Raw genomic sequence first — 15,892 nt, 5'->3', positions numbered from 1 at the left:
AAATACATTAACAAACCAATCCTCAAAACACCCATTTGAGAAAAGTAAAGTATTATAGACTCTATTTTTACAGGTGGTGAAATGGAGACACAGAGAAGTCAAGTGATTGCCCAGCCCACAGAGGGAATCAGCAGCAGAGCCAGGTTTAGAAATGCCACCCACGCACATCGACAGGTGGGGGAAATTGATGGGGCTGGTGGTGAAAGGGGGGACAGTCCCCATAGCAAGGGAGGGAGACACTTGCCAAGGGACAATAGGTAGCTCCACCCATGGGAGTCTCTGTCGCCACTGGTTAGCTGGGGGAGGGGTGTGCAATCCCCAGCTCCCAGGATTTAGCCCAGGGCCAGAGCCATGTGGAGACTCTTTCGGCTCCGTTTGAGCAGCCCACCCTACCCACCTGAACTAGGAATGAGAACCCAGCCTGGCAGAGGCTGTGGAGCCGACACCCTGTTTAGGGGGGTCAGGAAGGAATTTTTTCTCCTCAAGGCCAAATTGGCAGAGGAGCAGGGAGTATTTTGCCTTTCTCGCAGCACCTGCAAGCTGCAGTGAGCTAAGGAGAAATCCGCATGGTGCCTAACTGAGGCACTGGGGTGGTATTGCTTACATGTCACAACTCACGGCTGGTTTCCACTGCGGTTAAGAAAATAAAATGAATGGTTCCCAGAGGTAAAAGACCTGGGATTTTGGTGATGGGCCTTGTGCTTATGTGGCCTTTGCTGGCCGAGGTCAGACCTTGTGGCCCACGTGGGCTGAGATCCCTGCCTTGCTGTACCCTCTGTCCTCCTCATGGTGTGTGTGTGTGTGTGTGTGTGTGTGTGTGTGCTAGGACTCAGAGAAAGCTGAGTCCTGGGGAGTAGACTGAGGAGAGCTTACCCTGCATTGTGGGTTATATGGTACGGAGCCCTGTAACCCCCTGCACTAGAACCAATTAAATTCCTGGTGTAAGGTTCTATGGGTGATGGGCAGGTAGGGCCCCTCCCTTGTGCTGAAAGTTTAATAAAAGTTGCGGCCTGTCACTTAACTCCATGCATGTGTCTCTCCCCAATTTGCCTTTGTGTCCACATCAATATAGGAGTTGCTGGCAACCTGCCCCATGAAGCATCCATGTTGACTAGTATCCCATATATTGGTGAACCCTCAGATAATAGTGTAGGCTAAGTGTAAGGACTACTGAGAATAGCTGAACACTCTCCCTTGAATGGCATATCTGTTAGCACATATGTATTTGATAATATTGTATTACTGAGAGTAGGTTTGTGTGTTCTGGTTTTGTTGTTTGGCTGTTTGGTTTTTTTAAGTCTGATGAGAGCAGCTTTGTATGCTTTGGCTTTATTGTTATTTTCATTTGTTTTCAAGGGCTGGGTCTGTTTTTGTGAGCTTTCTGTTTGTTTTAAAAGTCTTGTTTGTTCTTCTGATTGATGTTTGAGAGAGCCCTGTGTAATTTACATGTGTCATGAAGGCATCAGGATTTATTATTCCTTGATTAACTTTCTCCGGCGCTTGGCTGACCGTTCCCCAGGAGCTTACTGTCTTTTGGGGAGCATGCAGATCTTTGTACCTCTGGGAGATGGTGTTGATTTTTCAAAGACAAACTCTTGGGCTTACAGGACAAGATAGTGTGTGTTGTCATACTGCCAAGGGTTATGATAAGATCTTGATATTATAAATATCCTGATTTCCCTTGAGGAGTTAAGTATAATAAAATAATTTTAAATTAAGTTTTTCAGCCATAGACTTTATAGACATGTAAATATGTTATGCAGAGGGCCCTACTTGAATTGCGGGATGATTGTCAAAAAATTGCGGCTTAGTTGCACACAAGCCATGGAAAACTGTGGAAAAGTAACAATGGACCTTTGTTATTTGTGATAGTAAAGTCCATTATTACTTTTCTGCCATTTTCCAGTGTCGGCTGCATGGGGCTGAGAGCAGGGGCTCCCTCTGTCAAAATTGCGATGGAAACCTAATATTGCAGAACCCGCAATTTCTGCAAGATCACAGATTAAGTAGGGCCTTAAGTTAGGTCACCCTAACAATTTTAACTTTTAACTTTAACAGGAAGGGAGAGAAAACAACAATACCCTAATGGGCCTTTAAAAATCAGTTTAATGTAATTTGGGACCACAAACTCTACAATGCCTTAATAGTAACCATACGTTTATTGCAGGGTGTCATAAGAGGGCAGTGTTAATGGAAATGCTACCCATGCCATTACTCAATATGTCTGGATTTCTTTCAAGTTTAACCTTAACTCTGGATATTTTTGTGGGTTGGAGGGAGAGGAAAAGAGGGGAAAGATAATTGCAACATCCCCATAATTGTATGTTACCCAAAATTACTGATAATGGTATCAAACTTAACTCCATCTTGACACAGCTTTGTCAGGGAATATAAAATATGTCCTTCTCTTATACTTCATAATAATCACATGCTACATAAATGATTATAGTGTAACTGAAATTAGAGGGGGAAAAGGTGTACTAAACTGCTCCCACTCCCACAAGTACAGGATAGATCCCAGTGAGAGGATGTATTGGATAAAAAAGGGCTACTATATTTGATCTTAGCCAAAAGGCCAAGAGGTAGATTAACTGGAAGATACTGCCAGGGTCTAGTTGGACAGAAGAATGGGTTTTAAAAAATCTGCAAAACCAGTTTTTACTTTTTCCTTCCTTTACTCCAGTGCTTTTCTACAAAATCTTGTCATCATCACCTATGAGAACACACGCACAGAAGTCACTCTCTAGGGATACCTCCTTCTTTATTCCTCCTTGTTTTCAATCTGCCCCCCTGTCCAAGACGATTCTGAACAGGGATTGATAGGTCACAACAGGTTGTGGGGTTTTTTTTTCCCCTCTCCAGTTTGCATGTTGAACAGTTTACTTAGCTCACTGAACACACCATCCCTTCCTGAGAACATTTGTGTGATAATGGGAGCAGATAAGGTGTATCTGAAAAACAGGTTTCTCTTTAGAATGAATGGGTGGGGATTATGAAAATGTCAATGATTAGGCAAATGTTTGTCCTTTCTCCTTTCTTCCACTGGGAACTATTAAAGCTGTGCCAAAGATTTTTAAAGCATGAAAGGTGTTGAGCTAAAATGGGAAATTCTACCGGAGAGCTTTATCTGTTAGTTTTCTGCTTCTAGATGAGCTTTAGAAAGTGGTTTCTGGGTTTCATGCTTACACAGGTAAGGCTATTTCCTCTCTCTCTCTCTCTGTATATATATTATTTAACTATTATAACCTTCTGGTGTAGGGCTATAAAAATGAGTGAGCCTCACAGTAATGTTTTACTACTTTCCCTAACCTCTATTAAAGCCACGTTTGTCTTACAAATATATTATAGCTATTCCACAGCTGGCAGAAAGGTGATGCCAAGGAAAATAACTTTTGAAGGACCAAATCCTTTGTACACTAAAGTGTGTTATGCATCTAGCGCAGTATGAATGGTGCGACCAACTCACGAGTGATGGGAATGACTGATTCACTAGTGATCTCATATGCTGTCAATTAGTTGTGTCTATGGGAAATTGTTTATTGTTGTTTCTAGCTCAGATCGCTTTGACTGAGAAAACTGCATCACCCAGTGATTAATTAGTGTTGCTAGTAGTCAAACACAGAGATTTTTTGACTCTCCAGCAATGCATTATTACTTTTTTATATATAAGGACAAATCCTAAATCAAACCTGTCTATTGTACTATTTTTTCTCAGTTTCCATTCAGTCCTCACTCAAGCAAATTCTCTTTGACATCAATGGACATTTGACTGAGTGAGGGATGCCCATAATATGGAAGATGTAAGCAAAGTTGATTAGACTATACATATGAAAACAGAATAAAATCCTTGCCCTAAGAATTTGCAATATAAATTCATAGACAGCAGAGTTCTATAGAGTCATTTTCACATGCGGGGCCTGATGCAGTGACATTTACTTCAGTGGGCATCTTTCCATTGACTTCAATAGGCTTTGGATCAGGCCTGTAGTCTCTCAGATAAACTGGGAATGATTTAGGAAAAAATCCTATCTACTTCCTCACTTAAATTCAAAAGGACTTTTGCATATGTAAGATGAGCAGAAGTTTGACCCCTGAGGGGGAAGAGGGAAGGTGCTTGTTAAATATTCTACCACATAACTGTAGTATTTAACATCTGATTCTGCCACTCTTACTCACATGGAGTAGGGGATTAGTCCATAGACTGAATTCTGATAGCCTTATTTAGACTGAAAAGTATCTTGTTCCACATACTCTCACTGAAGCCAGCAGAGCTGCTTGTGGACTGGGGTGCATGAGTAAGATTGTCAGAATCAGGCCCGATATGAGTAAGGAAGGCAGAGTCTGAGTGTACATTTCCTGCCTTATTTATTTTGGACACCAATCAAAAATAGTTATATTCACATAGCCAATGCTGATTTTGTACTGGAGATATAAGCCAGTGTTTGCATGTAACAGGGAAGTGGGAATAGACATTGGCAAGGAAATAGAACAGTTTCCAAAAGTTTATTGTTATAAATATTAATGAGTGCAAAAATATTTTAAAGTTAAGTTCTACTTTGAAAAGCAGCCCTATAAAAATGACATTGCAGGGTTCTACGTTTATCTCACAGTAGTTTCTGGATTAAATCTTGTTCTTCAGTTCTGAGAGTTAAATTGGGTTCTTTCTGTCTCTGACAGCACTAAAAATAAAAGTAACAGGCCAAATCTTCAGCTGGTGTAAATGTGTTTAGCTCCAATGAAGTCCATGAAACTACAGTGATTTATACTAGTTGGGAACATGGCTCTCTGCATATAGAATTTAGCAAGTGCGTCAATTTCAGAGAGACTAGAATACAGCCTTCCCATAGAGGTGATGCCTCTGCAGGACTAACAGGATTAAAAAGAACCACACATTTTTTGTCACTCAAATAAGTGGATATATCTCTGAATAGTCACAGGGAACTGATCTACTGGGTGGAGGATCTAGACCAAAGTTATTTCAGAGGTGTTGGGGTAACACCTTTTCTCAATGGATTATCCACTCAGACTGACTATTTCATTTAATTAATTTGCCATGCTACTAGAGTTTTAAAAGTTTGTGTTACTGGCTGGTAAATTTGCCATTCAAAAAAAACAAAACAAAAAGATGCCTACAGGAGCATTTCAAAATTAATTTCATAGCAATGGAAAATGGGGAGGAAGGAAAGGACTCTGCTTATGGGACAGAAGTATTGGAACTGAAAAGTTTAAAGTATGAGCCCAATAATTTTCAAGCACCTATGTTAGAGGGCCAGGTTCTGCCTTTGTGGACGACAGTCAACACTTGCCAATTTTGCCTGAGTGACATGGAAAAGTTTACCTCAGTATTTGCTATACTTCCCTGCCCTTGCTATAGGGAATACCTGCAATGCTGAAAACACTGGACTAGACATGCCTTCCAGGCCCAGCTGTGAATTGGGGGTGGAAGCTCTGCTGCACTGCTTTGGGGGAGAACGGGGATGTGTTGTGCAATAGGGAACTCCTTGGTAGGCAGGGGGAGCTCTTGTCCTGCTGCTGTACCCCTTTATAGAGTCCAGCCTACCTTCCTCTGCTGTCTTGTCCTGATTTATGGGCCAGTGTGAAGGGAAAGGAGGGCCATGTTCTCTTTGCAATGCTGTATGCCCTGGAAGAGTAGCAACAGAGTAACTCCCCTGAATGCAGTGTCTAATTGTGCAGGCTTTTCTCAGGCCATGCAAGGGTGGAGGAAGGGTCTTTGGGTCTGTTCCTTTCCCCATTCTTCCCCACACTGTGTGCTCACCTAGAGGGGTTGGCAGAGGGAAAGTCCTACTGAGGGGAAGTTATCACTAAGGCCGTGGGAGGTGCCTAAAATGTGCACTGGAGTATCTGAAAGTCTTGGTCCTGCAAGGTGCCAAGCACCTCCTGAAAATGGCACTGAGCATCTCATGAGGGACATTCAAAGCCTCACTGGATCAGGCCCTAAAGTGAATGTTTCAGCAACCAGGTAGATGCTCACATCTGAGAACTGGGCCCCCAATGTAAAGTAAGAGGTCAGCTAAAAAACAAACAATAAAACCCCAACCCTTTTGCAAAGCTTCCCGCTCTTTATTTTCTTGCCGTATTTGCTCAGTAATACAATAGCAGTTGACTTTAGCTTTCTGCGAATATAGTTGTAAAAACACATGCTGGACTAGGCATGGTGCCAGCTCCCAAGTTTAGAAGAAAATGAAAAGCAAAACACATCTGGATGGGGAGGAGGAAGGAAACATATTGGGTCTTATTCTCCTCTCACTTGCACCAATATAAACAGGGAGCAAATCCATGGAAGTCACTAGAGCTACACTGGTGTAAAACTGGTTCCTGTGAGAGGAGAATTGGACCCACTCTTTATATACCAAGCAATTCTCTCCTCTCCCCTTTCTAGCTTCTTCCATGTCAAATCTCAGCAGACCTGCTGGGCTGGATGAGAAAACCCAATTGCTGCAGATAGTGATGATCTGGATTCAGTTGTGGTAGTGGGGACTGTGCCTTTAAGGGCTAAGCTTCCCAGACAGAACATCATACAGTAAGTGGCACTCTGCCCCAAGTCAGTATGGAATTAATGTCCTAGCAGGCATTAGGGGTCCTGTTCGCTCATGGAATGTTCAACAAACTGAAATTCTGCTATCTGAAGATCCTATAACACATTTTATTCAAGTCAGGATGTCTATGCCTGTTGTCCTGGTCAATTTCCAATTCTGGTAATTACATTTTACCTCCCTGAATCTCCCCTGGAGTTTCCCAGGTCCTCATTATCTGTCCTAAATTGTTACTCCTGGGGGAATTCTGTGCCACTGTGCATGCACAGAATTTATGTCCCCTGCAGATTTCTTTGCTTCCCCACAGAAAAATGAGTTTCTGATGAGGAAGCAAAGGGAAGCCACAACAGCGGTCATGTGACCCTCCCCTACAGTATGTTTTGGGTGCCCAGGGCAGCTGGCAGAGAGGTAAATCACTGTGGGGTAGAGGACGGGACTTGGAAAGACCTGACGGTGGCTCCTACCCTGCACTGGGCTCAGCTGCTAGTCCCAGCTGGACTGGGGAGGACAGGACTCCTCTTTCCCTGCACGGCATCCAGGGCTGGGTCAGACCCACCCTCAGATTTCTCCCCCAACTTCAGGAAGCTCTGCAACCAATGCCTCCTCACCCTGCTTCCTGCACCCATCACTTCTCAGAGGCAGGGGGAGGAATCCCTGTACAGGGAGCTGCTCCACCATCCACCCAACTTGCATGCATCCAGACGTCCTCATACACAGACCCTCCCACTGAGCCTCACGCCCCCACACTCAGAACTCCCCCGATAAGCCCCACTCCCCAAGCACCTGGATCACCCTGATGAACCACCTGGATTCCCCACACACACACACTGAGCCCCAACCAGCTGCACCTGGATCCCCACCCTACTAAGCCCTACTCCCTCATCTGGACCCTCCCACTGAGCCCCCCACACCCAGACTCCGCTGCCAAGCTCTATCCCTCTGATACCCAGACCCCACAGCTGAGCCCCAATCACCTTCACCTGGACCCCCCTGCCGAGTCCCATTACTGTTGCACCCAGAACCCCCAAACAAGCCCCTGTGCATCCAGATCCCCCCATACCCACATCCTCCACTGAGCTGCCCACACCCGAATTGCCCCACACAGAACCCTCTCAACCCACACCTGGATCCCCCCACATTAAGCCCTCCACATTTGGATCCTGCCTTGCTTAGCCTGCCTGCCCACACTTGGTGCACCTGGCATGGAGGGGCAGGGCCCTGGGGTGTTTCTGGGACAGGCCCGGTCCTTGTACTGCGTCAGGGTTGGGTGCAGACTCACCGCTGAGTCCATGTCCCAGGGGGAGCTGCACAGTGATCTCCGACCTCTGTGCAGTCAGTGGCCTGTGCTCCTCAATGCCAAGCTGGATCCTCCACATGTATTTGACAAATAAAACTTGCAGAATTCTAAAATATTGTGCACAGAATTTTTATTTTTTTGGTGCAGAATTTTTAACTTTTTGGCACAGAACGCCCTACGGAGTAAATAATTGTGATGTAGTCTTGCTTTACATTCTGAATCAGCTGTTCTTTTCCCAGGGCTAGATTCTGCATAGCTCTTCTGAGGCTCCAGTGGTGTATCTGAGAGGGAAGGGAGGAAGGCGCCTCCTTTGCCTTGCATGGCACATGTAAGGCTTGGGCAGAATTGCAGCCCTAATTTACTCCTCTGGGGGAAGACAGTACCTCAGATGGTGCAGGGAAGGGGTGGAGATTAGGCAGCCATGGCTCTGCCCTCCTTGCTCCACCTACATTGGCAAAGCTGGCTGGCCACACAAAGGAGACCATGCTGCAGCCATTAGTGATGCAGCAGTTTGTGTGCTCCCCTATACATTGGGGGGATTCAGGGAGGCCCCTCTCTTTCTGCTTTCTTTGGGGTGATCTGACTGGCACAACCCAACCCCAAGTGATTAAACAGCATTTTTAGCCAAATGTCTGTATAAAATTCCTCTTTAAACTGTATCAGATCCTTTGAAATGAGAAACCCTTAGTAGGTTCTTGTAATAACTGACATGGACTGACAAATTTGGGGCCCAGTTCTGCTCCGGCTGAAAGCTATGGGAATTTGGGTATTTACATCAATGGGAGCAGGATTGGACCCTTTGTATCTGGTATGACATGGAATAAAAATGATGTGCTGGACTTAATGACTATAATGATAGCTAAATTTTAGTTAATAAACAGAATTACTAGTAATCAATTATGTGCCATTCCTTTTGGGGGCAAATGACAGTTTTTCACTGTGCTATTTGCTACAATGCATTCAGACTGGATCCCTGTACCTCTGTTTAAGGGATTTTTCATTTTATTCTTTTAGCTCGTACAGCATCTTGCACATTGGGGTCTTGGTCTATGTCGAGGGCTGCTAGTCATGATGGTAATACCAGTAACAAATAACAATAATAAAAATACAACTTTGCCACTTTCATTTCCATTCCAGTATTGATAGAAATCTAGTACTTCGAAAATATCAAATGATTTATACAACCATGGTGCCAAGTAGCTACTAAATTGGAAAAAAAACAAACCGAAACTACAGTTCAAAACTAGATATCAGTAGAGATGTCATTTGCTGGTTACAAATTCTCAAGCACGAACCAATGTATCTGTTACTTAAGAATCTGAAACCTAAATCCTTTATTTCAGCTTTTGCATTGTAAGTACCAGTGCTGGTCTATAGGTCTGGCTTTTTATTTGTGAGCTTTTACATGGACGATCAGGTGCTGTGCATCCTGAATATCAAGTTCTGTGTCCTTCATTGCTTGTGATTGTTTGCAATGCAAATGGGAGGGTTTGTATCAAAGAGAACCATATCCATGGTAACCAAATGAAGACAAGTTTGCATTACTTCCTTAGTGAAGTGTAATCCTTCCCCTTGTGCATGTGCCAAAGGGTCACACTGTGTTAAAGGGATAGGAATACATTTCTTGCAAATAAAGCAGTTTCTTCTTTTTTATTTGTCTCAGTTCTCTCTCACACACCCCCTTCACTCTGATTTTTTTTATTTTTTTTTTTAAGTCTTCTCATCATTAGGAACAATGTCTAGTCTAGGTTCTACTTTCCTTTGGCAGGGAGGGTAAGCAAACAATCATCCATCTTAACTGTCAACTCAAACACCACTTGTTGGCAAACAGCCTTTCTTGGCCCTTCGTGTTGGGTTTTTGTTTGTTTGTATGTTTTGTTTTTTTTAGTTTAATGGGGGCTGGAGAGCCGACCCATGAGCACAAGTTCCCGTATCTTGGTTTTTCAGTCTTTGAGTGTGTAGCACAGCACAGATGTAGATGCACCCAGACACCAATTCCATTTTATTAACAGCTGGAGCAAGAAATACAGGTTAGATCGCAGCTAAGTGTTTTTATTATACTACAAAATGCCTTCTGTTCTTCCCATTTAATGGAAAAATGCTGTTTTGTTTTTATTTTTCTGGTTTACGTTCCAGTTAAAAGAACTGTAGCCTTGATTTCTTTGGCTTTTTCCCAGCCTTGTAGATTGTACTTGTTTGACCAAGAAATGTTATTAATGAAGGCAATGGAATCTGGTCAAATGGAATGAATTGCTAGACCTTTGAGATTGTTGCTTTTTTATTAGTTGTTCTAGTGAACAGGTTGTAGCAAGTTTCACGAGCTCTGTGTTAAATTTTCAGACTTTCCCTTTCATGACAATATTAAAGAGGTTTAAAAATCAACTATTTCTCTCTTCTCTGTACAGTTTTACAGTGTGTTTCAAATGGAAAAAAAAATTGGGGGGGGGCGTGCTGTTGGTTCTTATCATCTGCTCTGCTCTGTCTTCTCAATTAAGAGCTAAATCATTATGATTAAAATGTAACATTATGGTATGATTCAGCTGCCAACACAGAATTGATTCACAAAGAGCTGCATTAATTTTCCTACATTGCACTCGTACTTCTACTTTAATAAGAACAGGAGTGAAATCCTGGCCCTACTAAAGACAATGGAAGTTTTCACATGGACTTCACTGTGACCTGTAATTCACCCCAGATTTTTAGCTACAAAATCATGATAAAATTAGGCATTTTTTTTTTTCCATTTTGAGTAACTGCTGTATTTTTTTAAAGTTTTCTCTTTCTAGGGTGACCAGATAGCAACTATGAAAAAACAGGACGGGGGTGGGGGGGAGCGGAGTAATAGGCACCTATATAAGAAAAAATCCCCCAAAATGGGACTGTCCCGATAAAAACAAGACATCTGGTCACCCTATCTATTTCATACCATGGAATTATTTCATATTATTATTATTTCAGCTCCCAGTATATATTTTACACTTCTACAGCAGCGTCCTATAGGGATTTCAATCCGCTTAACAAATAATTAATTTAGCATCACAATGTCTCTGTAAAATAGTTTGGTATACATGGGGAAATTGAGGCACAGAGGGCTAGATCCACAAAATGACTTATTACCTAACTGCTGCTTTAGGTGCCTAAATCACAGAATCAGGCCCCCACTGGGAATCTCATCGCAGCTGCTCAGCTGCACCCGAATCTTGTAGGCATCTAAAATCACTGAGACTAAATTTTTGTAGTAAACAGTCCTTAGACACCTACTTTTCGGCCTCTGAGCATGTGCACTGCAGACCACACCAGGTATCCAGACACCTGAATCCCAGAGCGATGCACAAACTGGGGGAAGATAGGTGTTCCTATGCCTAACTCACTTGTGGGATGGACATGATCCCTGTGCTCTGAGTTTACTTACTGAATCAGGCTCCTGTAGGTGAGCTTACACAAAATGGGCTGGAGGTTGGGGGAAACAAGGAGGAGTCCTCCCTCATAACTTTTAGCCCAGTGGTTAGGGTACTCACCTGGGATGTGGGAGATCCCAGGTTCAAATATCCTCTCTGCCAGAGGGAGAGAGTAGATTTGAATAGGATCTGCCACCTCTCAGGGATATTCTGATGTGGGGCTCCCTTAGCCTCTCCTGTTAAAGTTGTTCCACTGTGTGTATATGCTTTTAAAAGGTCATTGGTGCAGGCAGATTGGATCCTGGATCTCCCAGGGGAGTGCTCTAACCACCAGGCTACAAAGTCATTTTCACTGTTGCTTTTTCTCTCACACCCAATGATTTTTCCCTGTTATTTCTCCACAGTGGAACATCTTGAACAGGAGAGATTGAGGGAGCCCTCACATCAGAATATCCCATAGCCTGGTGGTAAGCACACTCTCCTGAAAGGTGGGAGACCCCTAGTCAAATCCCTTCTCCCCCTCAGGTGGAGGGGGACTTGAACCAGGGTCTCCCCCATCTCAGCTTAGTTCCTGAATTACTGGGTTAAAAAGTTGTGAGGGAGCTGTTGCTTACAAAATCAGCATAGGCACCTAATGCCAAGGCAGCTTTTGCAGTTAAAAATCCCAAGCAGAGGGAGGCACGTCCCTTCAGCCTGGAGTTAGATGCCCATCTCTGAGAGAAGGGTGGTGTGCAGTTTTGCACTTGCCCCTTGGCTTGACATGTCCTATTGGTTAGTTTAAGTGAGGAGCCTCCTAGCAGGCTGGCTTTTATGAATCCCATTCTAAGGTGCCTATCTCCCTCCGTTCATTTTATAGGGAGCCTGCACACCCAAATCAGGCTTTGTGACTCTCAGTGATTTTCTAGGCACCATCACCGCACCAAAGTTTATTTGTAAGTCTAGCACCCAGGAGGGTATCCAGAATCATACAGGAAGTCTGGGACAGAGCTGGAATTAGAGTTCAGGTCTAGAATTCCCTGCCTAGAATGTGGAAATTTTGCTAGATTGGCTGTTGTCACAAGATTTCCACCATCTTGGTCCACCTCCAAGCAGGAAACAGGCTCCAGAAAATTAGTCCCTTCCAGTTTTAGATCTGAACCAAAACTGTAATGGTGGATTCAAATCCAGGAATTTGAAGCTGAAACCCTCTTCCACTTCAAATTTGGCAGAGGGAGGCTTGAATTTGAGATTCCAGTGTGATCCTGTCTCTAGGGCTAGATTGTGACCAGTTCTGCACAGGTGCCTGGAGGGAGGGGAAAGAGGGTGCAAGAAATCTTCCTCCTTTTTCCCCTGGGACTGGTCACAGCTGGTGCTCACCTCCCTGGAGCTGGCAGGGCTTTCTTAGAGGAAAGTGCATGCTACAACCTATGTCGCTCCCCTTCTGCGCCTGCCATTGTGCATCCTGTGTCTTCTTTCTTTTTTTTATTAGGTTAGGTACATTGTGCTCCGTTCACCTGATGGAGCTATATATTGGTATATAGAGAAGAGAGAAGACTCAGGGTGATGAACATGATTCTATTCTATAAATACTTTCAAAGTAATAATAGGCCATTTTGGGGTGGGGGGGGCTCTCATTTTTTTAATCCTTCCTAAATGGAGGTGATCAGTTTAGAACTATACGTAGTATTCCACTTACACATCCCAGGCTATACATAACTTGTTATGATCCCAACACATATGTCTGAAAATAGCATTGTTTTTTTTCACAATGGTGTTGGAGTGCAACAGTATGCTTAGTTTGCTCCTATAATGCGTAAATCATTCTGGCCCCAAGAATATGCTTGAGTGCTTTGCTGAATGGAGATGGAATTACTAATGTGTTTAAAGTTAATCCTGTCCTTAAGTGCTTAGCTGAACTGGAGTGCCTGTGACTTGCTGCTGTCTTCTAATCCGTATCTGTGTGATGTATGTCACTTTCCTCGGAGCTTAGCTTTACATTTATCAGTACTGATTTTCATTACATGCAAGCCACTGTGTTGCTCTTGTCTTGTAGTTTGTTTCTGTCCTCCTCTGTTTTATGCAAACCTCTCCATTTTACTGTTATCAATTGATTTGATGATTGTGGAATTGTATCCTGTCTCTGGATGGTCAATAAAAACATTAAATGATATCCATTCCAGAGAGTGACCCTTCTGGCACATTACTTTTCCATTTGGAGATCTTTACATTAATAATTAGTCTCTGTTTGTCAACTAATTTCTAGTTTTCATACCTGGCAAGTATTTATCTAATTCCTTTACATGTTTGTTACCGTGTACCATGATGAATGTGGTGTGATGAAAGGAGTTAAAGAGTAACTTGTTTTTGTGAAATAATCATTTAAATATTGTCAGTGGCAAGGAGAATGGGGTTGCTAAGTGCTGGCAACTTTAAGTGAGACTGATCATCCTGAAAACTTGCCATAAATTGTCTACATGTTATTTCAGACGTATTTATTTGTTTATTTATTTGCTTTGTGTAGTTAAGAACCTGTGTACACAGCTCGTTTACAAGAGTCTTTAACTTCTACCTTGTTGCCTTCTTTGTGAACAGAGCCTCCAAGATGTTCCCAATGTGTTTATCAAATGAATAAAATACACAGAACATGGAAACTAGCCAGTCATTCATTTCATCGACAGATTTGCAGAGCTAAATTTGCTTCTGGAGATAGGTTAAATTAAAACATGTAGATGATGAGTGGCTCTGGCACCCAAACTGTGATCAAGAGGACATTCTTGTCTGAAAAGATGTACCTTGTCAGATTAATCATAATGTATTATAATTAATATGAAATTAAAAGGAACTCTTCCACTATCCATGGAAAAGAAGTTAATGTTGCTAACAATAATTAAGGCTAATGGGAGTTACCTGTATACATCTCCAGATACAGGGCTTGATTCTCTATTGCCCTGCACCTTGTGTAGTTATTTACACAAGGGGAAAATGGGTAAAATACACTCCAGTTTGGATTTGGTAGTATTTTACACCCATTTTGCCCAGGTATAAAGGCCAACACAAGGTGCAGGAGAATCAGTCCCCTTCCCCCTGCTCCCCACCCAGATACAAAACTTGAAAATAAACACATTGAACTAAGCTATATCTGAATTTTTGTCCTTTACCCTCAGGCAATCTGTGTCACAGCATCTCACCTTCTGTTTCTGCTGGAAATGGTCATGGTGAGAAAAAGGAGATTCCCCTCTCCACATTGTAAAAGGTGTGCATTTACATCCTTTGTGTGTCCCACTTTCAAAGCATTTTTCACAGCACTTTTTTTTTCTGACAGGCATAAGGCTCCACTTTCTTGCAGGCAGTAGTTCCTGTCGTCCCATATCCTCACTATGCGCCCATTAGCGAGGCAGGCTGTGTAGCCTTGCATGAGTGTAAGGAGGAGTTAGATCTCCCTGCCTTATATGCTGGCAAAGCCTCTACTGAGGTTGGGCCTGTAGGCACAGGGCTAAGGGGGCACTGCATGCCCACTTCTCTGCCTCCCCCAGCCTAGCAGGTAAGCAGAGATGGAAAGGCATAGCTCTGTCCTTCACCCCTGTCTCTCTGCAATGTGTTGGCCAAAACCGCTCACATAGAGAAGACCTCATATGTATACCCCCAGACACTGCTGTGTTTCCAAGGAGAGAGAGAGAGGGAGGTCACTCTGTATCCAGAATAGCTTCACTTGGAAACGGAGCCAAATGTTTTTTGCTGTGAGGAATGTTTAATTTACTTCCCTCGCAGAGTGCCAGGACTAGGACTGTGCACAAGGTGTGAGTGTGTGGGAGAAATGCTTCCTTTGTTCTCTTCTTCCCTCTCTCCATCCCCTCCCCCTCTCCCCCCATGTCCCTCTCCATTGCCTGCCATAATCTGGACAAAAGGAGTTTGAATGGACTAGACTCCTTCCAAGAACGGGTAGGAGCACATTGGCAGCACCGCATGGGATAGCTCACGCTGGCATTGTCTGTAGTAGGCCTGTTCTCTGCATAAATAGAGGACTTCACTCTCTAGTTCTTTCGGAAGTGCCCAGGTCACCTTAGAAAGGAAAGAACTCAATGGGTAGACCAGGTCATGTAAGCCAATGTTCCATGAATGAGCTTCAGCCAACAACAAAAAAGTGGTTTCAAAGGATGTTAAGAATCCCAGTTCATTTAGCTTGACAGCATCCACAAAAGACAGACAACAGAGGGATTTTTTTACACCCCAGTTACAGACACTTTGCTTGGTAGGCTCCTGCCTTTTCAGTTACGTTCAGTTCCAGGCTTATTGTGTGTAGCTCTAACAGAACAAACTTTGAGAGGGATCTTTAGGCTTTGAAACTATAAGCGTCACTAAACTGCCCCACTGTTGGCTACAATCCCACTTGATGGGCAGATTCTCTGCATGAGAAGAGGTTGAATTTCCCGGGGGAGACTGTGGATAGAAATGAGGTGCCTTAGCAAAGCGATGAGGGGAGACTTTCCCAATGCCTGCTAAACTGTGCCTTTCTCAAGCCAGTGTTGTCTTTGACAGAGAAAAAAAATCTCCAGATTAATTTATAAAATGAGAGAGAGAACCTAACCAATGTTCCCCTTCCTCTCCTTTCCTCTCTGTCTCTTATGATAAAAAAAGCTCTTAAAAGCTGCTCTTATGGGGCTTAA

The 15,892-nt window shown here is 43.4% G+C and overlaps 1 protein-coding gene across 3 annotated transcripts in view; it reads left to right on the top strand.

Annotated features, from left to right (window-relative positions):
* Positions 1-3,052: 3,052 nt before the first annotated feature.
* The window catches only part of ITPRID1 (ITPR interacting domain containing 1), a 67,613-nt gene continuing 54,773 nt past the window's right edge, over positions 3,053-15,892 (top strand). Inside the window, exons 1-2 of one of the 3 annotated variants that reach the window (XM_043540649.1) lie at positions 8,729-9,881; positions 14,393-14,481. Coding sequence is in view for 1 of the 3 variants with exons in the window: in XM_043540648.1 (XP_043396583.1) it covers positions 3,149-3,190 (42 nt within the window). In the remaining 2 variants the exon portion in view is untranslated. Of the gene's footprint in view, positions 3,191-8,728; positions 9,882-14,392; positions 14,482-15,892 lie in introns of those variants that run through there. The other 2 variants (XM_043540648.1, XM_027826773.3) reach the window with 2 other exon arrangements.

Source organism: Chelonia mydas, chromosome 2 (assembly GCF_015237465.2).
Source record: "Chelonia mydas isolate rCheMyd1 chromosome 2, rCheMyd1.pri.v2, whole genome shotgun sequence".
In the NCBI taxonomy this organism is placed as follows: domain Eukaryota; kingdom Metazoa; phylum Chordata; order Testudines; family Cheloniidae; genus Chelonia; species Chelonia mydas.
The sequence above is the reverse complement of the archived record's forward strand: the minus strand, read 5'-3'. Positions and strand labels throughout refer to the sequence as shown.